The following is a 27,109-nucleotide window of genomic DNA, read 5'->3' as shown; positions in this document are numbered from 1 at the left end:
GAGTATGGACAATATTAAGTTTATGCACCATAGATGGGAGACATCTGGGGTTTCCTCAGATGTCTAAAGAAGCAAGGTCATTCAATGTTTCCATTACTATTGGCATTAGTGGTAAGAGCAGATAATATTTTTGATAGAACTAATCATCTATGGTGGATGTCTGTGGTATTGATTTGTTCAGTTTAAGGTGGTGCTCCCGTTCTTATGCCAGCATTTTTTGCTGATTGCCTGCCAAAATGACCCTTCCCTTGTATTACATTGCATGCTGCAATATGCAGTTTGGACTCAGAGTGAAAACAATCTTGTAATTGTCCCTTGAGGATTAATACAGTGTACCAAATATCAGATTAGCCACATAGTGCATTTTACTTACAATGGCAGCAGGTTGTTTCACGATGTAAATCTGAAACTGCCATTAGGCTGTAACGAAATACATGTATTCCACTTATCCCCAAAGCAAATACATTCCTACAATTCTCCTCGTTCATTAACTTAGAATCAGCAGGAAGTAAGAACACCTTTGTCTCCTTTTAAAAAAAAAATGTAACTGTACCTATAATTGTATACTCATCCAAACGTTTACTTTTAAAATTATTTTTCATGCCAGTCCTTGATTTCTGTTTACTAATAGACACAATAACCTTTCCTGCATTTCACATCTGTAACAAACTAAGTACATTCATTCATTTTCATGCCAGCTTCTTCCAAGCTGGGTTAGACGGTTGTGACAATGCTTTTCCTGGAAGTTCTATGCACAGAGCAGGAGGCAGCCTTGGATAGGCCCCATATCTGGTCACATACACATATACCTAAACAAGCTTAGCCACTTCTGGGTCTCAGGTGGCCATCTTAGTTGCAAGTGGACACCACTGGGTCACAAGCACATGAGAAAAAAAAAATCTATTTCAGTTTGTGACTTGTTCACAGTTTAACCCCCATCTCCACTGAAGGAATCTGTGTGTGAGATTTTTTTTATCCCGTTTCTAATTACGTTCTCTTCAACCCAAGGTGGCCCGCTCTTCGATTTTATTTCCCATTTGTAACAGGCACTCATTTCTGCATGTGGGTTGCCAGTGAACTTTACTAGGTAAAACTGGGTCTTGAGGTCATAAAGGTTGTAAAACACCAATACAACCTGCATAATAATTTACTTTCAACAAAAAAGATAACAGTGGTATGTCTTTCATTTCCTAGGAACATCTGAGTACTGGGGTGTTTTCCAAACAAGGATTTTTAGTGAAGCAGTATTCAGTTGTATGAAATTAAATCAAATGTGAAAAACTGGCTGCACAAAAATTTGGGTACCCTTGTAATTTTGCTGATTTGAATGCATGTAACTGCTCAATACTGATTACTTGCAACACCAAATTGGTTGGATTAGCTCGTTAAGTCTGGAACTTCATAGACAGGTGTGTCCAATCATGAGAAAAGGTATTTAAGGTGGTCAATTGCAAGTTGTGCTTCCCTTTGACTCTCCTCTGAAGAGTGACAGCATGGGATCTTCAAAGCAACTCGCAAAAGATCTGAAAACAAAGATTGTTCAGTATTATGGTTTAGGAGAAGGGTACAAAAAGCTATCTTAGAGGTTTAAACTGTCAGTTTCAACTGTAAGGAATGTAATGGGGAAATGGAAGGCCACAGGCACAGTTGCTGTTAAACACAGCTCTGGCAGTCCAAGAAAAATACAGGAGCGGCATATGCGCAAGATTGTGAGAACCCACAAATCACCTCCAAAGATCTGGAATAACATCTTGCTGCAGTTGGTGTATCTGTACATCGTTCTATAATTCAGCACAATTTGCACAAAGAACATCTGTATGGCAGAGTGATGAGAAAGAAGCCCTTTCTACACTCACGCCACAAAGAGTCGGTTGTTGTATGTAAATGCTGATTTAGACAAGCCAGATTCATTTTGGAACAAAGTGCTTTGGACTGATGAAACAAAAATTCAGTTATTTGGTCATAACAAAAAGCGCTTTGCATTGCGGAAGAAGAACACCGCATTACAAGAAAAACACCTGCTAACTACTGTCAAGTTTGGTGGAGGTTCCATCATGCTGTGTGACTAGTTCAGGGACTGGGGCCCTTGTTAAAGTCAAGGGTCGGATGAATTCAACCCAATATTAACAAATTCTTCAGGATAACGTTCAAGCATCAGTCACAAAGTTGAAGTTACGCAGGGGTTGGATATTCCAACAAGGCAATGACCCAAAACACAGTTCGAAATCTACAAAGACATTCTTGCAGAGGGAGAAGTACATTGTCCTATAATGGCCGTCACAGTCCCCTGACTTGAATATCATTGAAAATCTGGGGGATGATTTGAAGCAGTCTGTCCATGCTTGGCAGCCACCATATTTAACTGAACTGGAGAGATTTTGTATGGAAGACTGGTCAAAAATACCTCCATCCAGAATCCAGACACTCGTCAAAGGCTGTTATATTTGCAAAAGGAGACTCAACTAAGTATTGATGTAATATCTCTGTTGGGGTGCCCAAATTCATGCACCTGTCTAATTTTGTTATGATGCATATTGCATATTTTCTGTTAATCCAATAAACTTAATGTCACTGCTGAAATACTACTGTTTCCATAAGGCATGTCATATATTAAAAGGAAGTTGCTACTTTGAAAGCTCAGCCAATGATAAACAAAAGTTCAAAGAATTAAGAGGGGTTCCCAAACTTTTTCATATGACTGTATATAGAGCACCCAATCAACCTAAACAGCACATGATTGGAGGAAAATTATTGGTATACTCGGAAGAGTCAGAAAACTGAACTAGAAGTAAATTACTGGCAGCTCTATTTTTATAATGATAAACTAGCACTGAATTAAAGAGCGCTGGGTGGGGTGTGTGTGTGTGTGTGAAGCATGCGTGATTAAAAATACGATAAATGGCTTTTATGTAAGTAACATATAAAAGTTAATGTTTTGGGCACATGCACCGTCCTTTGTATATAAGAGCCAGACTGAATGTTATTTACCTATTTACCTTTATTTATGTACTTACTTCCTCCAGTCACAAGTAGAGTGCAGAGCTTCCCATGTACATATACAAAGTACAGTGCATTTTTGATCCGATGTAGAACTGTAGAACTGTCGTCGTCATCTGAGTTTACCTCTGTTATAGCGTATCTTTGCGAAAACAGCAGTGTCAAATGCGTGGGGTTTGGGAGGGAGTTGGGTTCGTGAACGCGGCTGAGAGAATAAAACTGAATAAAAAAAAACCAAAGCTGACCTTTACAAGTATCATAAATTACACCGGCTGTTACAGACTGGAATCAAATGTATTCTTTTATTCTAAAATAGTAAGAATACGAGCAGCTCACTTCTCAAAACAGACTCATGTGGGATCAAACCCATGAAGCTTTGATTACCAGTCAACAGTTGATACCATTGAGCAAACCGAAGCTGTCGTAGCAAATGTGTGTAAATGTCGCACCCTAATGCGGGTTCTTTTTCTGCAGTTATATTTTTGAATGGAAGCGCATTTGTTCTGTTATATTTGTACCTTTTGTGAAAGTGTTTCTTTGATATTTGGAATTCAGGCTTCACACATTATACACTTCATGTCTACATTTTGTCAATTATTTCTAACACATGAAAAATGTTTCTGTTTTAACAATGTGTTTACATAGATCGTTGTAGACACGGAACACACATGAAATGCAAGTGTTCCAAATAACGATATATTATTTATAAAAGGTGTCATTTTGCTTGACTTCTCACTATACAACTCTAACCAACTGACACGCAGGTAAACAGGCTTGAAGTGAGAAAACTGTGCGGGGTGGGGGATGTGATAGCAGGCTGCTTGCTGTTTGCTGCTTATCAACACATTTAAAGAACAAAAGACGCTGACAGAGAGGTGCGAAGCGTTTTAAGATGGGACAAATCTACGAGTTTTTTGTAGGCTCTGGCAATTCTAGTGTTACGTGATTTTGAACGTGGCATAGTTTTTGGTGTCAGATGGGCTAGTCTGAGTATTTCGGTAATTGCTGATCTACTGGGATTTTCACGGATGACCATCTCTAGGGTTTATAGAGAATGATGCGAAAAAGGGAAAATATCCAGTAAGCGGCAGTTCTCTAGGCGAAAATGCCTTGTTGATGCCAGAGGTCAGAGGAGAATGGCCAGACTGGTTTGAGCTGACAGAAAGGCAACAGTAACTCAAGTAACCACTCATTACAACTGAGGTATGCAGAAGAGCATCTCTGAATGCACAAAACATAAAACCTTGAAACAGATAGGCTAAAGCAGCAGCAGACCACACCAAGTGCCACTCATGTCAGCTAAGAAAAGACAACTGAGGCCACAGTTCGCATAGGTTCACCTCAATTGGACAACAGAAGATTGGAAATAAGCTGCAACGTTCGGATGGTAGGGTCAGAATCTGGCATGGATCCTTTCTACCTTAGGTCAATGGTTCGGGCTGGTGGTGGTGAAATGGTGTGCAGGATATTTTCTTGGAACACTTTGAGCCATTTAGTACCAACTGAGCAATGTTGAAATGCCACAGCTTACGTGGGTATTGTTGCTGACCATGCTCATCCCTTTATCACCATGATAGGTACTTTCTGCAATATACCGTGTCATGTCCCAATGCTCAGCTCATCTCAAACTGGTTTCTTGAACATACAGTGAGTTCACTATACTCAAATGGCCTTCACAGTCACCAGGAACCTCATGTGTAAATGGTGTGTGCACACAAAAATGTTGTGTACCCCCATTTCCTAAACACTTTGAGATGTATAAAAACTAATCTTACAGCCATGCACATTTTCATGATAGCCCCCTAACTTGCATATGCACATTTCTGCTCAGTTTTGCAAACTGGAGACACCCAGCATCAAAGCAGTGCTAATGTTTCTGTGTCATTTACCTTTCTTTTTCATATTTGCATCAATGATGTGGAATTTATCAAATACACTTAAAATAACTTGCATATTGTTTACAAATTTAATTCACTTGATTAATATCATTGTATAACAATATCATGGTGCATGAAATGGCCAAACTATTCCAACTACCTTAGCTGCTTTAGTGTTTTTAGAAGACATCGCAAATGGATGCATTAGAAACGAGTGTATATTTATAGATGGTGATGATGATGACTGGTTTTTTAAGTCGATTTTGATTTCTAAGAGCTATCCTCTTAGAGCTATGTGCTGGATTGGTGCTGGCTTTACAAAGGCAGACTTTGAGGAATTGTGCTCTACCTGCTCCTTTGCAAGTTCTGTCCACAGGAGCTTTTCAATGTGAACTTGCTGACTGATCGAGTATTTCACAAACATCACAGAGTTGCGCTGTGCCAGTTGTATAGGATCATATCCGCTTGTCATCTAGATGTAAGAGATTTCCTTACTCTGTGGTTGGACTGTGAAACACTAAAGTGCAATTTGCAACAACATCCAGTTTTATAAATGTAACATTGCTATAGTAATGGCACTGGACAAGTTACATTAGTCAGGGATGAATCACCAAAAGAACCTATGAAAATAGAAGCTCAGTACAGACGCAGATGCTTTTTCCAACTAGTGCAGCAAAAGGCAAGCAGTTCTTTTTAAAGATAGTAAGTCACCTCAAAAAGCCATATAGAGTAGAGAATCAATCCATTGTGTTGCTCGGTGCCAATGCTTATCTATCTATACAGGTCCCTTCAGATAGTGAATTTGCTTATGTAAAAAGAATGCTTTTTCACTCTATTAATGTGCTGCTCTATAGTCCACAGAATGTGTGTTGCATTGTGCAGGCATGTAGCATCCTGCATAATGTGCCACACAAGCTTGGCTTACCCGTAACCTGAAGAGATGTGGTATGATGAACATGACCCTGGCCCACCAAATGATTGGCCAATCAGTGTTACATCTTTGTCTGAATGTAATTAGCAGAATGTAAAAACAGGTAAACAAATTGAATTCTTTCTAGAGACAAATACATCCCCTGAGATCTCTGCAGGAATACTCTGGGAAACTCTTAAGGCCTTCTTAAGAGGACAGATTATCTCATATCTTTCCCACAGAAATAAATCCGAAGCGAAGAAAGTAGCAGAGATAAAAAGCGAAATTACTAAAATAGATGAAGAACATGCCAGACTACCAAGCGAGACTCTACATAAGAGGAGGCAGGCTCTACATTCAGAATTAAACCTCTTGACAACTAAAGAAACCGAACAACTAATTTACAAATCCAGACATCATTATTATGAACATGGAGAGAAAGCTAATAAGCTTTTAGCGCAACAAATCCACAAGCAAGATGTACGCAACGCAATCTCGGTAATTACTAACACGAACGGAGATAAAATCATCGAACACAAAAATATAATGTACACTTTTAGAGACTACTATAAATCCCTATATACTACTGAGTTTAAAGAAGACAATATACAATCTAATGCATTTCTGGATAAATTACAGATACCACAAATTGACGCTATTAGTGTGGAGGAGCTCGATAAACCTCTGTCATTATCAGAATTACTGGATGCTATAAAGTCACTCCAAGGTGGAAAAGCAGCAGGCCCTGACGGCTACCCTGCAGAGTTTTACAAGAAATTCTCCGCTCAGCTAGCTCCCCTCCTATTAGCAACATTTACAGAAGCCAGAGATAACCAATCTCTTCCACAAACCTTTCGCCAAGCACTAATCACTGTCTTTCCAAAACAAAATAAGGACTTATTACAATGTGCATCATACAGACCAATTTCACTTCTGAATAACGACGTTAAAATACTCTCTAAAATCATAGCTAGAAGGATGGAGAAAGTGCTCCCCTCAGTAATATCACAAGACCAAACTGGATTTATTAGGGGCCGACACTTATCTTCAAATCTTCGACGCCTGTTTAATGTAATATACTCACCAACTAAATCAAACACCCCAGAAATATTATTATCATTGGATGCAGAAAAAGCATTCGACATGATTGAATGGAAATACCTTTTTACTATTTTGGAGAAGTTTGGGTTTGGCCCGAACATTTGTGCATGGATTAAATTACTGTATACTAACCAGAAGCTTCAGTTTGCATCAATAACATTTGCTCAGACTACTTTAAACTAGAACGTGGCACAAGACAAGGATGCCCTTTGTCACCACTGCTGTTTGCAATTGCCATTGAACCACTGGCAATACATTGTCGAAATACTGATCAGATAAAGGGGATTAGCAGAGAAGGACTGGAACAGAAAATCTCATTATATGCAGATGACATGGTACTGTATATATCGGACCCAGAAAATTCTGTGCCTGCAGTCTTAGCAGCACTCACAGAATTTCAAAAGCTCTCTGGTCTCAGAATTAATCTGAATAAAAGTGTACTCTTTCCGGTGAATTCGCAAGCATATAATATTAGATTAGACACCCTTCCTTTTATCATTGCAGAACAGTTTAAATACCTCGGGGTAAACATCACAAGTAAACATAAAGCTCTTTATCAACAAAATTTCGTCGTCTGCATGGAAAAAATTAAACAAGACTTGCATAGATGGTCAACCCTTCATCTCACACTAGCTGGAAGAATTAACACTGTTAAGATGAATATTCTTCCTAAGCTCCTTTTTTTATTTCAAAACATACCAATATACATTAATAAATCGTTCTTTAAGCAATTAGATTCAACAATAACCTCATTTATTTGGAATTCTAAACATCCACGCATCAAAAGAGCGACCCTACAAAGACAAAAGGCAGAAGGCGGCATGGCTCTACCTAACTTCCAGTTTTATTACTGGGCAAATATACAGTCGATAAGAACCTGGACACAAATAGAAGAACATACACAGGCATGGACGCAATAGAAGTAAAATCCTGCAGTACTTCTTTGTATTCCTTGCTTTGTGCTCCAATAAACACACGTTATCGGCAATACACTAATAACCCAATTGTGCTCCACTCACTTAGAATCTGGAACCAATGTAGAAAGCATTTTAAGACGGAGAAGCTTCTTTCTGTGGCACCCTGCAAAAGAACCACCTCTTTCAACCCTCACAAACATATGCAGTTTTAATATCTGGAAAAATTTGGAATTAACTTGCTTAGAGATCTTTATATAGACAACGTCTTTGCATCCTATGAACAATTACATTCCAAATTTAACATTCCAGCTACAAATTTCTTTCACTATCTTCAAATCAGGAACTTTGTTAAACAGAACCTTCCAGATTTTCCTCATCTTGCACCCTCATCCACGCTGGAAAATTATTGCTCAATTTCAAGGAGTTAGACTCCATCTCTACAATATATAAAATCCTTTTACAATCCCTTCCTTTCAAAGATCCAAGAGGACACTGGGAAAATGACCTCTCAATTAATATATCAGAAAAGGAGTGGAAAGTAGCAATGCAGAGAATTCACTCAAGCTCCATATGTGCAAAGCATACAATTATACAACTCAAAATTATATATCGAGCACATCTGTCTCGACTAAAACTCTCAAAATGTTTCCAGGGCATGATCCAACCTGTGAACGCTGCAAAAGCCCAGCCTCACTAGGTCACATGTTCTGGGCCTGCACCAAATTAACATTATTCTGGACAAAAATTTTTAATTACCTCTCAGACAGTCTTGGACTCACAATCCCTCCTAACCCATTAACAGCTGTGTTTGGGGTTCTTCCAGAGGGTCTTAAAGTGGAGAAGGACAAACAAATTGTGATTGCATTCACTACACTTTTGGCACGCAGACTTATTCTGATAAACTGGAAGAACCCAAACTCTCCTCTTTTAAGTCAGTGGGAAACTGATGTGTTATATTATTTAAAATTGGAAAAAATCAAATACTCAGTTAGAGGATCTGTGCAGACTTTTTTCAAAACATGGCAGGATCTAATCAGTAATATTTTGAAATAAGTTTATAAAGTACAGAGAATTTGTTGATTTAGGTATTTTTTAAAAGCCTTAAATTTTACACCGTTTGGCTTGCTCTCTCTCTCAAGGGTGGGGATCGATCTGTTCTTAGCATAATTCTTTTTTTTTTTTTTTTGTAAAAATTGATTGCTATGTATTGATTGTAATAAAATTAAAAAAAAAAAACCAGGTAATCAGATGCAGCATTTATTTTTTTAATCAAATCATTTAAATTGTGGTCAATATATATTCTTTAGTTCATTGGACACATCTCTCACACCATCAACTATTGCATTTTGTGACTCCAGAACAACGTTGGTCAGCACATAACCAGATAATTGCCTAGTGATTTCTGAGGCAAAGGTGTTTGTGCAGCAGATACCTGAAGATGTGCTGGGCACAGCAGCACTATCACTGCATGGAGTTGTGTCACCAGCACGGGGGTCTGCGTTTGCAATATTGTCTGAAACAGAACACACACATTTCGCCTTTTTACATCGACTTTGATATCGGACCACTTCTTTTTATTTTGGGAACTGTGCAACTTTCTGAACTTGAACTTTCAATTGTCTCTGCCATGCTGTACCACTGCATAACTTCCTTTTCTTGCTTATACCACTGCTTAAGTCAACAGATAGTACATTTTTCCTTGCCTCCACTTCGCATTCGCTGAAATTCTTTTTTTTTCCCCACATGATTTTGCCATTGTCTATTAACAAAACACTGAACGGAAGGTGATATTTAGGATATAGCATGTTGGATAATGGATGGATGAATATTAAAATATGCAAAATTCTGGGAGGAGTCAGGGTGGAGCTGTAGGCGTATGCATGTGTGTTAAATTTAATGTTCATTGGGGTTTAAAAAGGGAAGTGCATAGAACTTGGTCTATGCACAGTTTTATGCATATGATTTTTTTTGTGTGTACACACATTTCTGATTTTGTCCATATGCCATTTTTTAGTAAGATTTCTACACAAGGCATTGTACATGAGGCTCCAGATGTCAATCCAATCGAGCACCTTAGGGATATGGTGGAATAGGAGGTTTGCATCATGCTTGATGCTATCATGTCAATATGGACCACAATCCCTGAGGAATGTTCCCAGCCTCTTGTTGAATATATGCCACAAAGAATTTTAGCAGTTCTAAAGGCAAAATGTGGTCCAGCCCAGTACTAGCACGGTGTACCTAATAAAGTGGCCGGTGAGTGTATGTGTCCCATGGATATCAAAATTTATTGTTCCAATGAAAACCTAAAGTTGTTTTGTCGTGAAAAAAACACCTCGTCCATATATGAAATACAGAGAAAGTAAATCTTCAAAACTGAGACAAAAATAATCAGAATGCAGTATATAATCTTACCTGTTTCATCTTGAGATATCTGTTTTTTATCCTTCATATAAATCTTTGTGCCTCGTACCACACTAGAAGAATTTTCTTGTGGAATTGTAAAGGGGGCTTTTTCATTTTTGTTTATACTAGTAGCCTGCAGCATACTATGTATGTGATCTTCTTCCTTGTACTGTACCTCCTAAATTAAGAAAACAACCAATTAATGATTTGTTAAATAGCCACCATAAAACAATATTTAGGGAGATTTATCACAACTGTTTTCCTTACTGTATATTATATTAATATAATTACATCTAATTTATATTACTGTCTAGTTTCCAGTGCAGCTTCTTCACATCTCCAGGAACCAGAATTTGATTCCCAGTTACGTCACTTATCTTGGTAGAGTTTTAATATTCTTTCTATACTTATAAGAATCTTTCTCAATTAGATTATTTGACAATAACAAAAAAAAATCCAGAGTCAGTATGGGAGTCAGAATAATAAGTTTATTTATATTACTGTCTAGTTTCCAGTGCAGCTTCTTCACATCTTCAGGAACCAGAATTTGATTCCCAGTCACGCCACTTGTCTTGGTGGAGTTTTCATGTTCTTTCTATACGTACAAGAATCCTTCTCAATTACATTATTTGACAATAACAAAAAAAATCCAGAGTCAGTATGGGAGTGAGAATAAGTAAGTGTGCCCTGGACCAGGGGCAGGGATACAGTTTTCATAATTTTGTCCCTGTGCACCACTACAAAGGATTTTAAATGAAGCAGTCAAAATGTGATTGAAGTGTAGACTTGCAGTTTTAATTTAAGGTGTTTAACAAAGAAATTGTATGAGCCATTTAGAAAAGACAACAATTTTTATACATGGTCCCCCTATTATCAGGGACTCAAAGATATTTGGACATACTAACATAATCATGAATATAACTATCATTTTCAATACTTGGTTGTAAATCCTTTGCAGTCAATGACTGCCTGAAGTCTAGAATCTAGACTAGAAGTCTAGAAGTTTGTGTATGCACAGATTCCTGCATCTGGATTTTTCTGTGTGTACGCACATTCCCGCTTTTGTGCTTACACCATGTTATAGTGTGAGTTCTACGCATGGTGTTATACATGAGGCCCCTGGTGTTTTTGCTGTCTCTCTAAAGGGTTTGTTTTGTTTTCTCACCCTAATGATGGACTATTTTTACTGGCATGGACAGCTCTTTGTACCTCATATTGAGTGTTCACAGCAACAGCTTCCAAATGCAAATTCCATACTTGGAATCAATGTATCATACACGTCCAGTCTACAATTGCTTACACGCACATGCAGACATATATACATGTTTTTTTTGTTTTAGTTGTTGGAGCACAGGAATATTAAACAATCTTCTTTAGTGTTCCAGAGTGAGACAGTCATGTACTTTTGAGCCACTGTGCCATAATGCCTACATACATCCTTTGACATGTTACTACATGCCAGTCTCTCAATATATACGTATGACACTAGTTCTGTTAAAATTATATCTTTATCTGACTATTAAAATATTCCAAATGTTTGTAGCTAGTTTTTATTTTTTTTAATTTTGGACATGTTTTACAGAACTGATGAGCTGTCTATTTAGGGTTTGATATATTTCCCCTCGTTAAAAAATCATTTGTTAACATCAAAGACAGATATGCTATCCATGTTTTGTCCAAATCAACATTCAAGAGTGTATATTATATTTTCATTGACTTTGTTTTAGCAATCCAACCTGAACATTTGGACCATATTTCTTAAAGTATGCAGGGACAAGCTTCAATTGACAGTGGTGCTGAGGGCAGCAATTCATTTTTTCATCACATCCTTAATTTATACTAATAAAATGGCGAAGCCCTCACTGACTGACTGACTGACTGACTCACTCACTCACTCACTGACTCATCACTAATTCTCCCACTTCCCGTGTAGGTAGAAGGTTGAAATTTGGCAGGCTCATTCCTTACAGCTTACTTACATAAGTTAGGCAGGTTTCATTTAGAAATTCTATGCATAACGGTCATTACTGGAACCTACTTACGTACATATATACAGCCATAGCCTGCATCTCAGTCACCGTGTGAGGCGGAGTTGCATCCCTCATCGTCATGCCTCCCACGTAATTGAGTGCCTGCCCATATAAGGCCGTCCATCAGCACCAATCCAATAGACATGCTGCCGCTAAATATTCGCGGGTGAAGGACTGTGCTTATGCAAACGTAGATGAGATGGTCAGGGATAGACTAGTGTTTGGCACAAACTCAGCGAAAGTGCGAGAGAAACTTTTAAGTGCCGGGTCTTAGCTAACATTAAATAAAGCCGTGGACATCGCAAGATCACATGAGATAGCACAAGCACAGCTGAGAACCTTCGATGCATGTACTCCGAGCGGCTCACGTAAACTGACTGTGAACGCAGTACGCAGAGAAGCTTAACTTTAATTTAAGTTCATAGACACGCTGCCGCTGCCGTTTGTCATGCCTAAGACGAATACGATATTCGCGAGATACAAGTTTAATGAGAGGACGCGGAGTATAAACGAGACTTTTGATCACTTTGTAACTAAGTTAAAATTGCTGGTGAAGGACTGTGCTTATACAAACAAAAATGAGATGGTCAGGGATAAGAATAGTGTTTGGCACAAACTCAGCAAAAGTGCGACAGAAACTTTTAATTGCCGGGTCTGAGCTAACATTAAATAATTGCTGGTGAAGGACTGTGCTTATGCAAACGAACAGAAAGCAAATGTTACGTTATTTTTAAAATGTTTCCTTTTCTTTTTCATAACTTCTTTAACACACTTCTTCTCTGCTGCGAAGCGTGGGTATTTTGCTAGTACTAAAATAAGCCTGCGAAAATTACATTGACAATCATGTTATGCTATTTTTAAAATGTTTCCTTTTCTTTTTCAAAACTTCTTTAACACACTACTTCTCCGCTGTGAAGCATGGTTAGTTTGCTAGTTACTATATATAAAAGAAAGGTCCAGCATAAAAAAATAGTGCTACACACAGTAAAGGTAACACAATTATCTTAACATGTACAGTAAATCAAATCAATTTTATTGTGAAAAACATTTTGATTATGTCTGAATACTGATTTTTGGTACCATTGTTTCTCACTTAATGGTGAACTTTTTGATTCTGCATGTCTATAAAAGTGTAATGAATATTAAACATCCATCCATCCATTATCCAACCCGCTGAATCCTAACTACAGGGTCACGGGGGTCTGCTGGAGCCAATCCCAGCCAACACAGGGCACAAGGCAGGAACCAATCCTGGGCAGGGTGCCAACCCACCGCAGGACACACACAAACACACCCACACACCAAGCACACACTAGGGCCAATTTAGAATCGCCAATCCACCTAACCGGCATGTCTTTGGACTGTGGGAGGAAACCGGAGCGCCTGGAGGAAACCCACGCAGACACGGGGAGAACCCGGGAAGCGAACCCGGGTCTCCTAACTGCGAGGCACTAAAATAATAATACACAGTACACGAATCCATTCAGATTTAGTGAATTACTGGACAGTTTTTAAGATTTAGGTAAACTACTGTGCATCCAAAATGCAAGTTATATCAGGCTCTCTTAATGGTGACATGAAAAAATGCATGCATCTGCTAGGCAAGTTGTGATATTGTGTTTGACAATTTGTGTTAATCAGCTCAGATGTGCATTGATCAGCCTGAATTCTATTTTTATATTTGTTATGGTTATTATGAATTATCATTGAAATTAATAATTATATTAGCTAACAAAAGAGGACATCAACCTTTTGCACATGCAGTGTCACCTGCCTCTCAGACCAGGCTCCAGAATCATACATGAGAATCATGGAATAAAATGAACAGACAAATAATTATAAAATACAAAATTTTATAAAATAAAGGCCTAAAACCAACTAATATATTTTTTCTTAATTGAAATGTAACATCACTTGATAACTGAAAAATGTGTTGGACATTGAAGCTAGATGTTATTTGCTTTAATGAGGATGGTATGTAAGGCTTTGTTATAATTAATATTATGAAAATTAATCCTTTAATGTTATTACATATACTGTACTATTGTAAAATGTATACTAAACTAGGTTTCGCATACTGTATGTTACTGAAAATGGTATAGCCTGTACGGCTTGTAGGCAGTAATTTTATTCATACAACAAAATATTTTATTCAAACAAAAATAAATCAATGGATCTAACTTAACTTTTAAAAGGTGTTCAACAATTATCTCTTTAACTGTATTTATACCATACACTGGTTTATTTGAGATCACAAATGATAAAAATCAGAACTAAGAATATATACACAGCAAAAAAAGAAACGTCCCTTTTTCAGGACTGTGTATTTCAACAATAATGTTGTAAAAATCCAAATAACTTTACAGATCTTCATTGTAAAGGGTTTAAACAATGTTTTCCATGCATGTTCAATTAACCATAATCAATTAATTAACATGCACCTGTGGAATGGTCGTTAAGACCTTAACAGCTTACAGAAAGTAGGCATTTAAGGTCACAGTTCTAAAAACGCAGGACACTAAAGAGACTTGTCTACCGACTGTGAAAAACACCCAAAGAAAGATGCCCAGGGTCCCTGCTCATCTGCGTGAACGTGCATTAGGCATGCTGCAGGGAGGCATGAGGACTGCTGATGTGGCTAGGGCAATAAATTGCCATGTCCGCACTGTGAGACGCCTAAGACAGCGCTACAGGGAGACAGGAGGGACAGCTGATCATCCCCGCAGTGGAAGAGCCCGGATCTCAATCCCATTGAGCACGTCTGGGACCTGTTGGATCGCAGGGTGAGGGCTAGGGCCATTCCCCCCAGAAATGTCCAGGAACTTGCAGGTGCCTTGGTGGAAGAGTGGGGTAACATCTCACAGCAAGAACTGACAAATCTGGTCCAGTCCATGAGGAGGAGATGCACTGCAGTACTTCAAGCAGCTGGTGGCCACACCAGATACTGACTGGTACTTTTGATTTTGAGCCTCCCTTCATTCAGGGACACATTGTGAAACATTTTTAGTTTATGTCTTATGGTGTTGACTCTTTTAGTGTTCATACAAATATTTACACATTAAGTTTACTGAAAGTAAAAACAGTTGAAAGTCAGAGGACATTTCTTTTTTTGCTGAGTATATGTATTTGTAACTGTTTCTTTGTACTGTTTTGTTTTGCCAAAGGAAAAACTGACAGAGTAATCAATACTTTTGAGGAATCAAATACAGCTTACTAATTTTAAAATCCAATTGTATTTTATAAGTAGAATGTTTTGAAGTACTCTCATGAAATGCTCTCCTGAGGCATAATGATAAAAACAAGCAGGTAATAAATAGCAAAATTTTATTTCATGCATAGGGATAATATCACATTAATTCCTTAAAAACACCTTTCAAGAGTGTTTTCAAAAGACAGTGTTTGCAATCGTCTACAGAAACACTTTGTAATACTTACTTTAAGTACTTTTGAGTAGCGCTGAATTTTCTTGTTCAACAAGAAATACACAGCGAGAGTGTGGCAGGCCCTGTTGGACAGTACTGTGTTTACTACTTCATGATATTTAAACCCCATTTTTTGGGTCATGTGCACCAGCACATTCTGGTTCAGCTGCTCCATGAGACTCCTATGGAACAAAAGCAGACAGCATTCATGAAACCTATTAAATTATTTTATTTTAAAATTATGGATACTTATAAAACATACTTTTGTCTGCATTCAGTATTTTAGGAAAAAGAATACAAAGGCCCACAGTATTTAATTATTTTTCAAAATAAAATGTACTTTCCTCTTTAGAGATCTAAAAAATACTTTTTGCTTATAGGTACTGTTGGAAGTCTGTTGATTGCTTATTTTACATCCCCTTTTACCTTTCAAACATGTAAACCTATCAGACATTTTTGAGAAGTATTAGCATAGCTAAGTAAGTAGTATACACTAAAGACCGATATTTTCTGTCACTTCAGTTTTTTTAACAAATCGCCACTTGTGTAAATGGAATTGTGATATTGGTTCATTGTCTTACATACTGATGTGGCTACAACATTAGAAAGGTACCCCCTTTTTTAACAATAATAACTGAGTGATGTGAACACAGTCCTGTGATGTAAACACAAACACCATTTTCTAAGCCCACTTAGCTCATCACAGTTTGAACACACACCCATGCCCACACACACTTTAGCCAATTTACTGCCACCAGTCCACCTAACCTGCATGTGTTTGGATTATGGGAGGAAATATTATTTAAAATAAAAAATACATACATGTTTAATGATGGTTTGAATGTTTTCCCATCTCCAAATAATCAAAGTATAAAATGTTATTAGTTTTCAAAAAGTAGCATGATGTATAAAAACACCTCTTAGTATCTACATTTGGAGTGTTTCAGTAACCTAAGATATAATCCTAATAGAGTATATTTTCAATATAAAACAATTACCTTGTCAATGAGTTATTAAATATTTGAGAATATGCTGGACATTTTGCTAAATTTTCTCCTGCTACAAACAGAGAGGGCCATATGAGGTCATTTCTGCCAATTGCTATTACACTCTACACTCATTACTGCCATGATGGTGTTGATCTCTTACTCTCCAATTGTTGCCTTCATTCTGTATTGATCTGCACTCCACCTTCCCCAAACAATGTTATGCATTGTGTACTGCTGCTTCTGGAATTTTCTGCTGTTTCCTTCAGGATTAATAGTTTGTATTAATGACCAACTAGGAATCACACACTCCTGTCATGTCTCCAGTGGATGGAGATATAAGAAATGGTAGTAGCACAAGAGTTCTAAACCAACCCCAAAGAAGTCATGAACCAGTTCCAAAAGTGTGCTTTGGTTATTCCATAAAGACAACAGCTGGGGTGCAACCATGGTCCTTCAAAAACCAAACCACTCTCCAGTCCAGTTGTATCCTTGACATTTAAGCCACTTTAAGCAAGTTAATTCCCACCCTGGCGTTCTTCCAACTGGTTTGCCAAGCTCCCAATAGTGGTCAGAAGATATAAAAAGCTTCAAAGAGTTTTCTGATTTTTTTTTTCTCATTTTTATATTACTCCCATTATGGCATTATGATCTTATACCTGTAATGAACTGCACAAACCTGTTTAAATATGGATTCTGATAATTAGACAGTGTTTGGTTATTTTCATTTAGCCACTGATTTGCCAAAGCTTGTTGTATATCAGGACGCTTGACTGGGTTAGGTTCCAGTAGGTTCGTCAGCATATTCACTGCCGCTGTAAATGAAATATATGGTAGATATATTTATTTGATAGAAATACTACCACATTCTAATAGCTTTTTGAAAAGTTATACATTTTCTGTTTTTTATTAAAATTATTGTAAAGAAGGAATAAAAAAAGAGTTATGAGGGTTGACGGTAGCATAAATAACAAACACATGAAATATTAGAGAAGTTCAGTTTTATAGTTTTCATTACACTGATTTCAAAAAGTACAGTGAACTGTAAATCCCTAGTGCAATTGTACAATCACCATTTGAAAAATTATAAGAAGGAAATATCTAGTATTTTTATATGTTAATTTTTAATAAAACCAGATTAATGTACTTCACTAGTAAAGCTCTAAATCTCAAACATGTGATAAATGTATTGGTCTTAAGGGGATTATCTGCGGTGGGCTGGTGCCCTGCCCGGGGTGTTTCCTGCCTTGCGCCCTGTGTTGGCTGGGATTGGCTCCAGCGGACCCCCGTGACCCTGTAGTTAGGATATAGCGGGTTGGATAATGGATGGATGGAAGGGGATTATGGTGTCGACCATATCACATTATGTTTCTCATGTAACTACTAATTTCACTGAAATAGCTTTTCTAAGGACCCTCTGTAAAAATATTTATTTGTGTGTCCTCTATGAATATAAAAGCTGATACATACAACCAGAAAAAGAAGACAGGGGAGGGAAAAGGAAAAGGGTAAATTAACAATAAGAGTGGGGACACTGAATGTTGGGACAATGACTAGGAAAGGAAGAGAGTTGGCACAATTGATGGAAAGGATGAAAGTGGGAGTTTTGTGTATGCAGGAAACAAGATGTAAAGGGAATAAGGCAAAAGAATTGGAATGAGGCTTTAAGTTATTGTATATACAAATGAACAAGGGAGAAATGGTATAGGTATAATAGTATACAAAGAACTAAAAAAAGTATTTTCAGTGTGAATAGGAAGAGTGATAGGACGATGAATGTCAAGCTGGGCCCTGGAGAGACTGTAGTTAATATCATTTATGCATATGCTCCTCAAGTGGGCTGTGAACAAGAAGACAAGGACATTTTCTGGGCACAAATGGTTGAAGAGTTTACTGTAAAACATTTCAAGAGGGAGGAAAAATGATTGTTGGTGGTGATCTAAATGGACATGTGGGAAAGACTAGAGAGATGATAGAGAGGGTACATGAAGGGTGGGGAGTGGGGGAGAGAAATGGGAATGGGGAGACAATAGCGGATATTGCCATGGTATCTGATTTGTTAAAAGTTAAAACATTTTTTGAAAAGAAAGAAAATCAGCTTGTGACTTAGAGTAATGGAGGAAAGAAAAACAAAAACTAATTTTTAGAATGTCTAATTTGAAAGAGGTAAAGAATTGTAATTTCAAAGTGGTGGAATGAACTAGAAGATCAGAATCAAAGGAGAATAAAACTACAGCAAGCAGCACCAAGGAAGCAGAAGGGCTTAAACAGGTTTAGGGAGAAAGTTTTAAATGAAGTGCAGTCATGTTCCATCTCACACATAGCCAGAAAAGGAGCACAGGAGAAAAAGGTAGAGGTGGAAGAAATTAAAATGTTGAGATGGAAGCGTGAAGTTACAAAAACCGACAGAATAAGAAATGAGACAATCAGAGGTACAACAAAAGTGTCATGGTGGTATGGACATGTAATGAGGAGACAAAATGAACATGTGGGCATAAAAAAGTGATGTGAATGGAAGTAGAGGGGAAGAGAAGACGAGGAAGGCCAAAGCAGAGGTTAATGGATAAAGTAAAAGAAGATGTGACGGAAAAGGGCTTGACTGGGCAGGAGGTGCAGGAGCCAGCTGTATGGAGAACATTGATCAAACACATTAATCCCATATAGAAGCAGGGAAAGATGAAGAAGAAGAACATATCACACAGGAATTATTTAAGTTACAAGTACAGGAGTTCTGTATGACAATGAAATATAAAGAGAAATGTATAAGCCAAAACAGTCATTTAGTTAATTTAATGGGTACACATGGGAACAGTGGTTAGAACAGGACCAGGTTTGAATTGTAGCCCAATTACTCTCTTTTTATATACCACCTGGTTTAGCTGTGTCTGTGTGGATTTGTCTCCAGGTAGTCCACTCTTCCTCTCCCATCTCAAAGATGTGACAGTCTGAATACTCAGCAATTCTAAATTAGTGCAAGTATAGATGTTTGTGTAACTGTGCCCTGCAATGGGCTGCTTCCATGTTCTGGGTCTGTTCCTCACTTGCATTTCATGCTTCTGTTCTCAATAAACATATCTCTGCACACAAACATTTCGGCAAGCAAAATTTTTAAAAATGTATATTAAATTTATAAATTTTCTTTGCAGGAAGTTAGTCATTTATGTTTTAGAAATTTGTACAAATTAGCTAAATTACTGTATTAATACCTGATATCAAAGCCTACAGACATATTTTACAAGTTGTGTTAATCCTTTTTCCATATCTATTACCACTGAAGGTGGGTCTGGTCAAAGCTTATTCAAACAGCAACGACTGAAAGGAAAGATCTCAGTATGAAATACCAAACCATCAAAGGATACAGTCACTGCAAAGCGATCTAATTTAGTATAGCCAATCATTCTGATAGCATATCTTTGGGCTGTGGGAGGTAACCAACACAAGCACCTTACGGACATGCAAAAAAATTTTAGTTGCAAATTAAATCAAGATGTTTATGCTGGAAGTGACAATTCCTGTGCCACTGTTAGTAACATAATTATCAAATAAAACCAGGCTAATAAGTCTATATTCACTTAATTTCACATGGTGAAAAACATCTCAAACCAGATGTTTGGCTCATATTTGATTTTTTATTTGTTTGACTGTCTAAATTCATTTTTCAAGAGATCTAAGTCTGATATGAGTGGGTACTGATATCCAGCCTGAATAATAATAATAATAATAATAATTAATTAATTACATTTATATTTTGCTTTTCTAACTACTCAAAGGGCAATGGGTAACCACTTCATCCACTACCACCTATAATGTACATCCATCTGGATGATGCAACAGCAGCCATTTTTTTGTGCCAGTGTGCTTACTACACATTAGCTCTTACATAGTGAAATGGTGAGAGTGCCACATCAAGAGGTCTGAAGGTGCATGAGAGAGAGAAAGGAATACAGCCATACCACCTGAATGCGCAAAATTAATAAAAACAGATTTGTCCAACATATGAAACTTAAAAGACCAGCATGAATGCCAACACCATACTGGCTGCTGCGCTTCTTAACACTGTTTACAGAACAGGATGTCTATAAACATTTCAGCTCATGATGGCAGGGAAGAAAAATAGAAACTGAAAGATTATAGCTGATGATTTGAGTACATGTATCACTGCTGTATTTGTATATAGAAACCGGTGGATTCTAGAAAGTAGCCAGGAGAGGGGTAGGAGTGAGATGTGGAAGATTTGGATGCAAAACAGTGGCCTAACAACAACAGAATGTTGTCCTCACTAGGGGCCTCATGTATAACTCCGTGTGTAAAATTTACACTAAAACATGGCGTACAGACAAAAACAAAAATGTGTGTATGCACAAACAATTCCAGAGGCATAAAACTATGCGTACACCAAGTTCCATGCACTTCCCCTTCTGCTAATTACATTTAAACAAAGTTGTAACGTGGTCTGATTTGGCTGATCATTTGGTGGGTCAGGGTCCGGTTCACCATACTACATCTCTTTAAGTATGGGCAAGCCACAATTGTTTGGCACATTATGCAGTATGCTACATGCTTGCACAATGCAACACACTTTCTGTGGACTATAGAGCAGCACATTATTGGAATGGAAACGCATTCTATTTACAAAATCAAATTCAATCTCTGAAGGTACCTTTATAGTGTAGCATCAGTGCCGAGCAACACAATGGATTGATTCTCTTTACGTGACTATTTGAGGTGACTCACTATCCTTAAAATAACTGCTTGCCTTTTGCCACATTACAGTAGTTGGAAAAAGCACCTGCGACTGTAAAGAGCTGCCATTTTTATAGGTGCACCACCTATATGTGATGTAATGCCAGCTCATTCTTTTGGTGACTCTTTCCTGACTGATGTAACTTATCCAGTGCTGTTGCAATAGCAATGAATGTGCAGTTGACCGCTCCAATTACATTTGGAAAACTGGACATTGCTGCAAATTGCACTTCAATGATTTGCAGTTTAACCACAGTGTAAGGAAATCTTATACATCTGGATGACAAGCGGATAATACAATCCTATATACTGTACCTGGCATGGTATAAGTCTGTGATGACTGCAAAATACCCGATTAGTCAGCAAGTTCACGTTGAAAAGCTCCTGTGGTTAAAAACCCGAGAGTAGGCAGAACTTGCCAAGGAGCAGGTAGTGCACAATTTCTCAATGTCTGCCTTTGTAAATCCGATGCCAGTTCAGTACACAGCTCTAAGAGGATAGTTCTTGGAAATCGACTTAGAAGCCAGTCATCAACATCTATAAATACACACTCTCTTCTAATTCTTCAATTTGCGATGTCTTCTAATAACACTAAAGCAGCTATGGTAATTGGACTAGTTGGGTCATTCATGCACCATATATTGTTACAGAATGATTACAATCAAGTGAATTAAATTTGTAAACAATATGCAGTTAATTTTGGTGTATTTGATAAATCCCACGTTATTGATGTGAATATGAAAAAGAAGAAAAAAAAAGAAAAGTAAGTTACACAGACGCTGAGTGCTGCCAGTTTGCAAAACTGAGCAGAAACGTGCATACGCAAGGTAGGGGGCTACTGTGAAAATGTGCGTGGCTTTATGTCAAGTTTATTTTTTATACATCCCAAAGTGTGTGAGGAAACAGGCATACCCAACATTTTTGTGCTTATGCACCCTTTATACATGAGGCACTAGGACTGGGACTCTGAAGTAGGATAAATTGCTATTCTAGTGTGACTTAGAGCAATTAAGAGTATTTCTGAGACAATTGATAAATATGGGCCTAGATCTATGTCAAATGTGAGTGAAAAAAAATCAGAATTGAGCTACAGTGTGAACTTAATTTGATAAATCCCAGTTATGTAACATTGAATAATCATTATGTAATTCATCCATCCATCCATTATCCTAGGGCTCATAAACCTTATTGGACACAAAACCATTAGCATGGTTTAAATGAAAGCAGCAAAAATGTTTGATATAAATCTGTAGCAGAATATTAGATAGTATTTCTTGGTAGAAGTTACAATATAACAATTTTTGAAAAATGTAATTTCACCAAAACCTGTGGAAATGTGTGGAGGTAAGGGATTCATCTCTTTGTCAACCATCTTCTGGTACAAGGCTCTCAAACTGAAAGGCTCCACAGTAAATGGCAACGTCCCAGTCAGCATTGCATACATGTTGACACCTCTGCAACACAAATAATGACATTTAAACCTGTAGCCAACACAAATGATCTACCAGATGGTATGTATCATAAGCCTATTACTGTCATTTATTTCAGATTTGCTTGTATAACAAAGGACACAGCATTTTAGTGATACTTAACAGCATATGGGCTACTAAATAGATTATATTCTTACTTGGCTTGAATAAAAGATCCAGTCAGTGATCTTCTTTTAGAAGCACATAAATTACACTTTTACCAGAGCTATATGTTTTCTAAGTAAATGAAAGTAATGTTATACAGAAATGCCAGGTTTTATTATTTTGCAAAAATGAGGACTGTATGTAAAATACATACACTGAAATATTAGAGCTTGGAGGACAAGAGGATTTAATTTTACTCTCTGGGTACAACAACTAACTTTAGGGGCATTAATTAGAATAAGAGCAACCACCAATTCAGAAAAATTTAATTTATGTGATAACCTTGTCTGCATCCATTTTGAGAGAGCCAGGCGGCTTTACATGCACTTTCTTTTCATTTAGCCCTTTAGAAGAGCTATAAAATGCAGTACTGGTCAATGCAATAATTAATTTGCAATAATAATAATAGTCATCAAACCCGAAATAAACTACATAGGCAGCTTTTACAATGATAGGGTGAATTAATAACAGCCTAATAACTTAAAATCGTACATTAATTTGAAAACGAAAACAGACATTAATGATGTAATTGTCCTCCTACATATATACAGTATGTATAGCAGTGGAGGTAATGGGGCATTTTGCATATCTCAGTGGGCTTCTATCGTAGTATCTGAAGACAAGTCCTGTCCTCTTCTTGCTGCCTGTTATGTATTGAAGATAAATGCTAGCTAAACAAGGAAACAGTACAGTACAAAATGCATATTATGGGAATAATCTGTTGTGATGGACAAAAACGTAAAGAAAAATAAGTTCACTTTAAAAACAATTAATAAATGTCAAATTCAGTAGGATATGTTTGTTATGCCACAATATACAAAACTGAATTATAAAATTCAGTCAGTAGGTGAATATTTATGCATTTTTATATGGATTATAAACAGATGTACCTCAAGTCTGCCGGGGATGTTGTAAAATTTTTACACTACCATCTGACACAAAGCATATGCTAACTCATAACACTTATTTGTATTCTAACAACTTTATAAGAAGAATGATCTTGACTTCGATCACTAGTGTTTACACCACTAAACTATTCATATCAGTGCTTCCTTCTATTAGCATTAAACATTATATTGTAGTGAAAATATGCCTAATATGTCATGTCATGTCCTGCAGGCCACTTAGTAAAGAATGTGAATTAGTGTGAATTATTCATTAAGTCTTTATTTAAATCATTTTATAATAAACTCATATTCAAAAGCAAATACCTTATTCCTCTTTGAATTGACTGTTATTCAAACAAAATATAGTCAATAGTAGGGAGCACTTCCTGTAGGGTTGGTTACAGAATTGGGTGTACATCTAAAAACCATCATAATTGGGCCAATTTTTAAAAAGATAAGCCTTAAATGAACTTTTGTCTTAACCAAGCATTTATGTTACAACATTGCAACAAAACTTCCTGATTGTTTACAGCATTATCAGTTTTGAAGTATTCAAATTTTACATTATACATTTTCTGTTACTTCACAAACCAGTTCTTTCTGGCCTTAAAAATATTCCCAGATTCCTTGATAAGATTTCAGAAGGCACTTACATTGACCAGACATCCACTTTTGGGCCATACTTTTTTCTTGACAGAAGCTCAGGGGCAGCATAAGCAGGACTTCCACACTGAGTGCTGAAAGGATCTGAATATCCCAAAATTCCTGCACAGTTACTCAATCCAAAATCTGCAAAGGTAAAATGGAAATAACTGTAATCTTCTATATCAGCGAGATGAAAGTATTGTTTGTGCTTTATTGTGAATACTAAAACATCAACCAATAAAATGTGTGCATATTTAGAGTCATTTTTAAGTATTTTAGAAATTATATGGCCTATAATAATGACATTTACATATTGTGAGTAACCGAAAATACAAAAACACCTGCAGAAGAGGATTATCACATTTAACTCACTACAACAGAACAGAGTGGTAATTGTTGTAATATTGTAATGTCTTGTTTCTTGTAGTATTCATTGGTTTTGGAGATTGAAGCAATTTGGTGGAAGACGTTGTTTTAGGTGTACTTTTTCTGTGCTTGTTTGTTAGATATTCAAGTTACATTTAAAGTGAAGCGCAAACATGCACAAAAATGGGGCAGCATTAAAAAATAGCTTTCTGTGCAAACAAATGTTTCTTATCAATACAAAAATTGATATATGTATTACTTTATGCACAAATTGATGTGTGATATCAGTAATTGGCGCATCACCTATGAATTTCACAACATGCATTGTTTCTGAGATTATGGGATGAAACACTAGAGAAAAGATGTGTGTCAATTTAAAACTCATAGGAAATATTCTTCCTGCTCCATATAATGCTGAGTATCTCATCTGAGTTCAGTGGTCATAATTGCTTGAACTGAGTCAACTCACAAGCTCCACCACTTCCATCAGTTATTAGTAACTGTGCAGCTATCAATGGTGACTTCTACTTTAAAGCTGAAATCAGCTAAAAGTTAGAAACATACAGTACATAATTTGAATGGGATTTCACCAGAGAAGAACAGTAATTTAAAAAGCATGAGTGAGGTGGTGGCATTAAATCATACAGCCATTCTTGTGAGAAAAAAGGAAAGAGTATGCAGAGATTATTGAGCAAATAATTTGGAATTTCTCACAACTCAAAGCGCTCAGCAATTGCAGGTTAACACTAGAATTACCTGAGCCTACGAAAAAACTCGTAGATCCGTCCCACCTTAAATCGTTTCTCACCTCTCCGTCAGTGTCTTTTGTCCTTTAAATGTGTTGATAAGCAGCAAGCAGTCTGCTATCACATCCCTCATTAGCGGGTTGAGGTTGAGCATTGGTACAAGAATACAGTCAGACTTCTTTTTAGGACATATACACTGCCCAAATGTTATTTATTTGGATTTATTTACTAATTCTAGTGTTAAGGGCCTTGCTCAAGGGCCCAACAGAGCAGAGTCCCTTTTAGCATTTATGGGATTCAAACAGTGCAGACCACCACTCCTTCTGTAATATATATATATATATATATATATATATATATATATATATATATATATATATATATATATATATATATATTGTTCTTTATTTTGCCTTATACAATTTCTTGTATTAGGAATTTGTTAGTTTTCACATATCCCTTGGGGTCAGCCATTGTACAGCACCCCTGGAGCAATTACAGGTTAAGGGTCTTGCTCCAGGGCCCAGCAGAGTAGGATCTCTTTTGGCAGTGACATGGATTTGAACCGGCAACCTTCTAGATACCAGCACAGATCCTTAGCCTCAGAGCTACCACTCCGCCCCAATCTGGCACCACTGTGTGTCCTTGCAGTGATATGCTAAGATATGTTAAATATTTGCATTTGTGCCCGTGAAAAATAATCTGTACATGTGTCAATATGAGACGTGTTACTGATTGAACAAAATAACTGATTTATTACCTATCAGTTTTATATTGTTTTCTTCATCCAACAATAGATTTTCAATTTTCAAGTCCCTGAAACAAATTGATTAGATAAATTCAACATACTTTAGACAGAAAGAACAATTAGTAAACTTATTATTATTATATTCAGTAAAGGTTGGGAGCATGTGCTGATATTTAGTAAACATTGCACATTTATGTAAAAACAAATACTGTACAAAATATCTAGTTAACCACAAATTGATTTCTAACATAAAATGTGTCAAACAAAGCATTAGAAATAGAAATACAAAAGCTCATTTAATGATAAAGAAAGTACATTTTACCAAATATGTATGATATAATAGCAAAATATTTTTGCAGAATCCACTGAATGATTAAAGAAGAAAAACATTCTATTTTGTGTGTTTCATTTTGTAAAATACTTTTTAACAGGTTGTTCATTTGGCTTCAATCCATAGAGAAGCAACACTCTGTTGTTAACATTTTAACTTGGATTTGTTCAGGCTTGATTGAGTTTGAATGCAAATACCTACCAGTTATACAATATAGTCAGTGAGTCAATCATTGTCTTATCCACTTAGTCCTGAACAGGGTTGTGGGAGGCTGTTCCAGCAAGCATAGAGCATAATGCAGGAACAAACCCTGGACAGGGTTATGTATGGTAAATGCATTAAATCATTCTAAATCCATTATTG

The 27,109-nt window shown here is 36.9% G+C and overlaps 1 protein-coding gene across 3 annotated transcripts in view; it reads right to left on the bottom strand.

Annotated features, from left to right (window-relative positions):
• Positions 1-27,109, bottom strand: part of LOC120523515 (hormonally up-regulated neu tumor-associated kinase homolog A-like) — a 62,464-nt gene that overhangs the window by 17,945 nt on the left and 17,410 nt on the right. For 2 of the 3 annotated variants that reach the window (XM_039744900.1, XM_039744898.1), the window contains exons 3-8: positions 26,428-26,483; positions 24,564-24,699; positions 22,710-22,843; positions 17,326-17,461; positions 15,674-15,842; positions 10,218-10,386 (exon numbers count right to left, since the gene is read on the bottom strand). In XM_039744900.1, the coding sequence (XP_039600834.1) occupies positions 10,218-10,386; positions 15,674-15,842; positions 17,326-17,461; positions 22,710-22,843; positions 24,564-24,699; positions 26,428-26,483 (800 nt within the window). The remainder of the gene's footprint in view (positions 1-10,217; positions 10,387-15,673; positions 15,843-17,325; positions 17,462-22,709; positions 22,844-24,563; positions 24,700-26,427; positions 26,484-27,109) is intronic. The other variant, XM_039744899.1, reaches the window with a different exon arrangement.

The sequence above is a fragment of the Polypterus senegalus genome, chromosome 2, assembly GCF_016835505.1.
Source record: "Polypterus senegalus isolate Bchr_013 chromosome 2, ASM1683550v1, whole genome shotgun sequence".
Taxonomy (NCBI): Eukaryota; Metazoa; Chordata; class Cladistia; order Polypteriformes; family Polypteridae; genus Polypterus; species Polypterus senegalus.
This window is presented reverse-complemented; position numbering and strand designations above follow the sequence as displayed.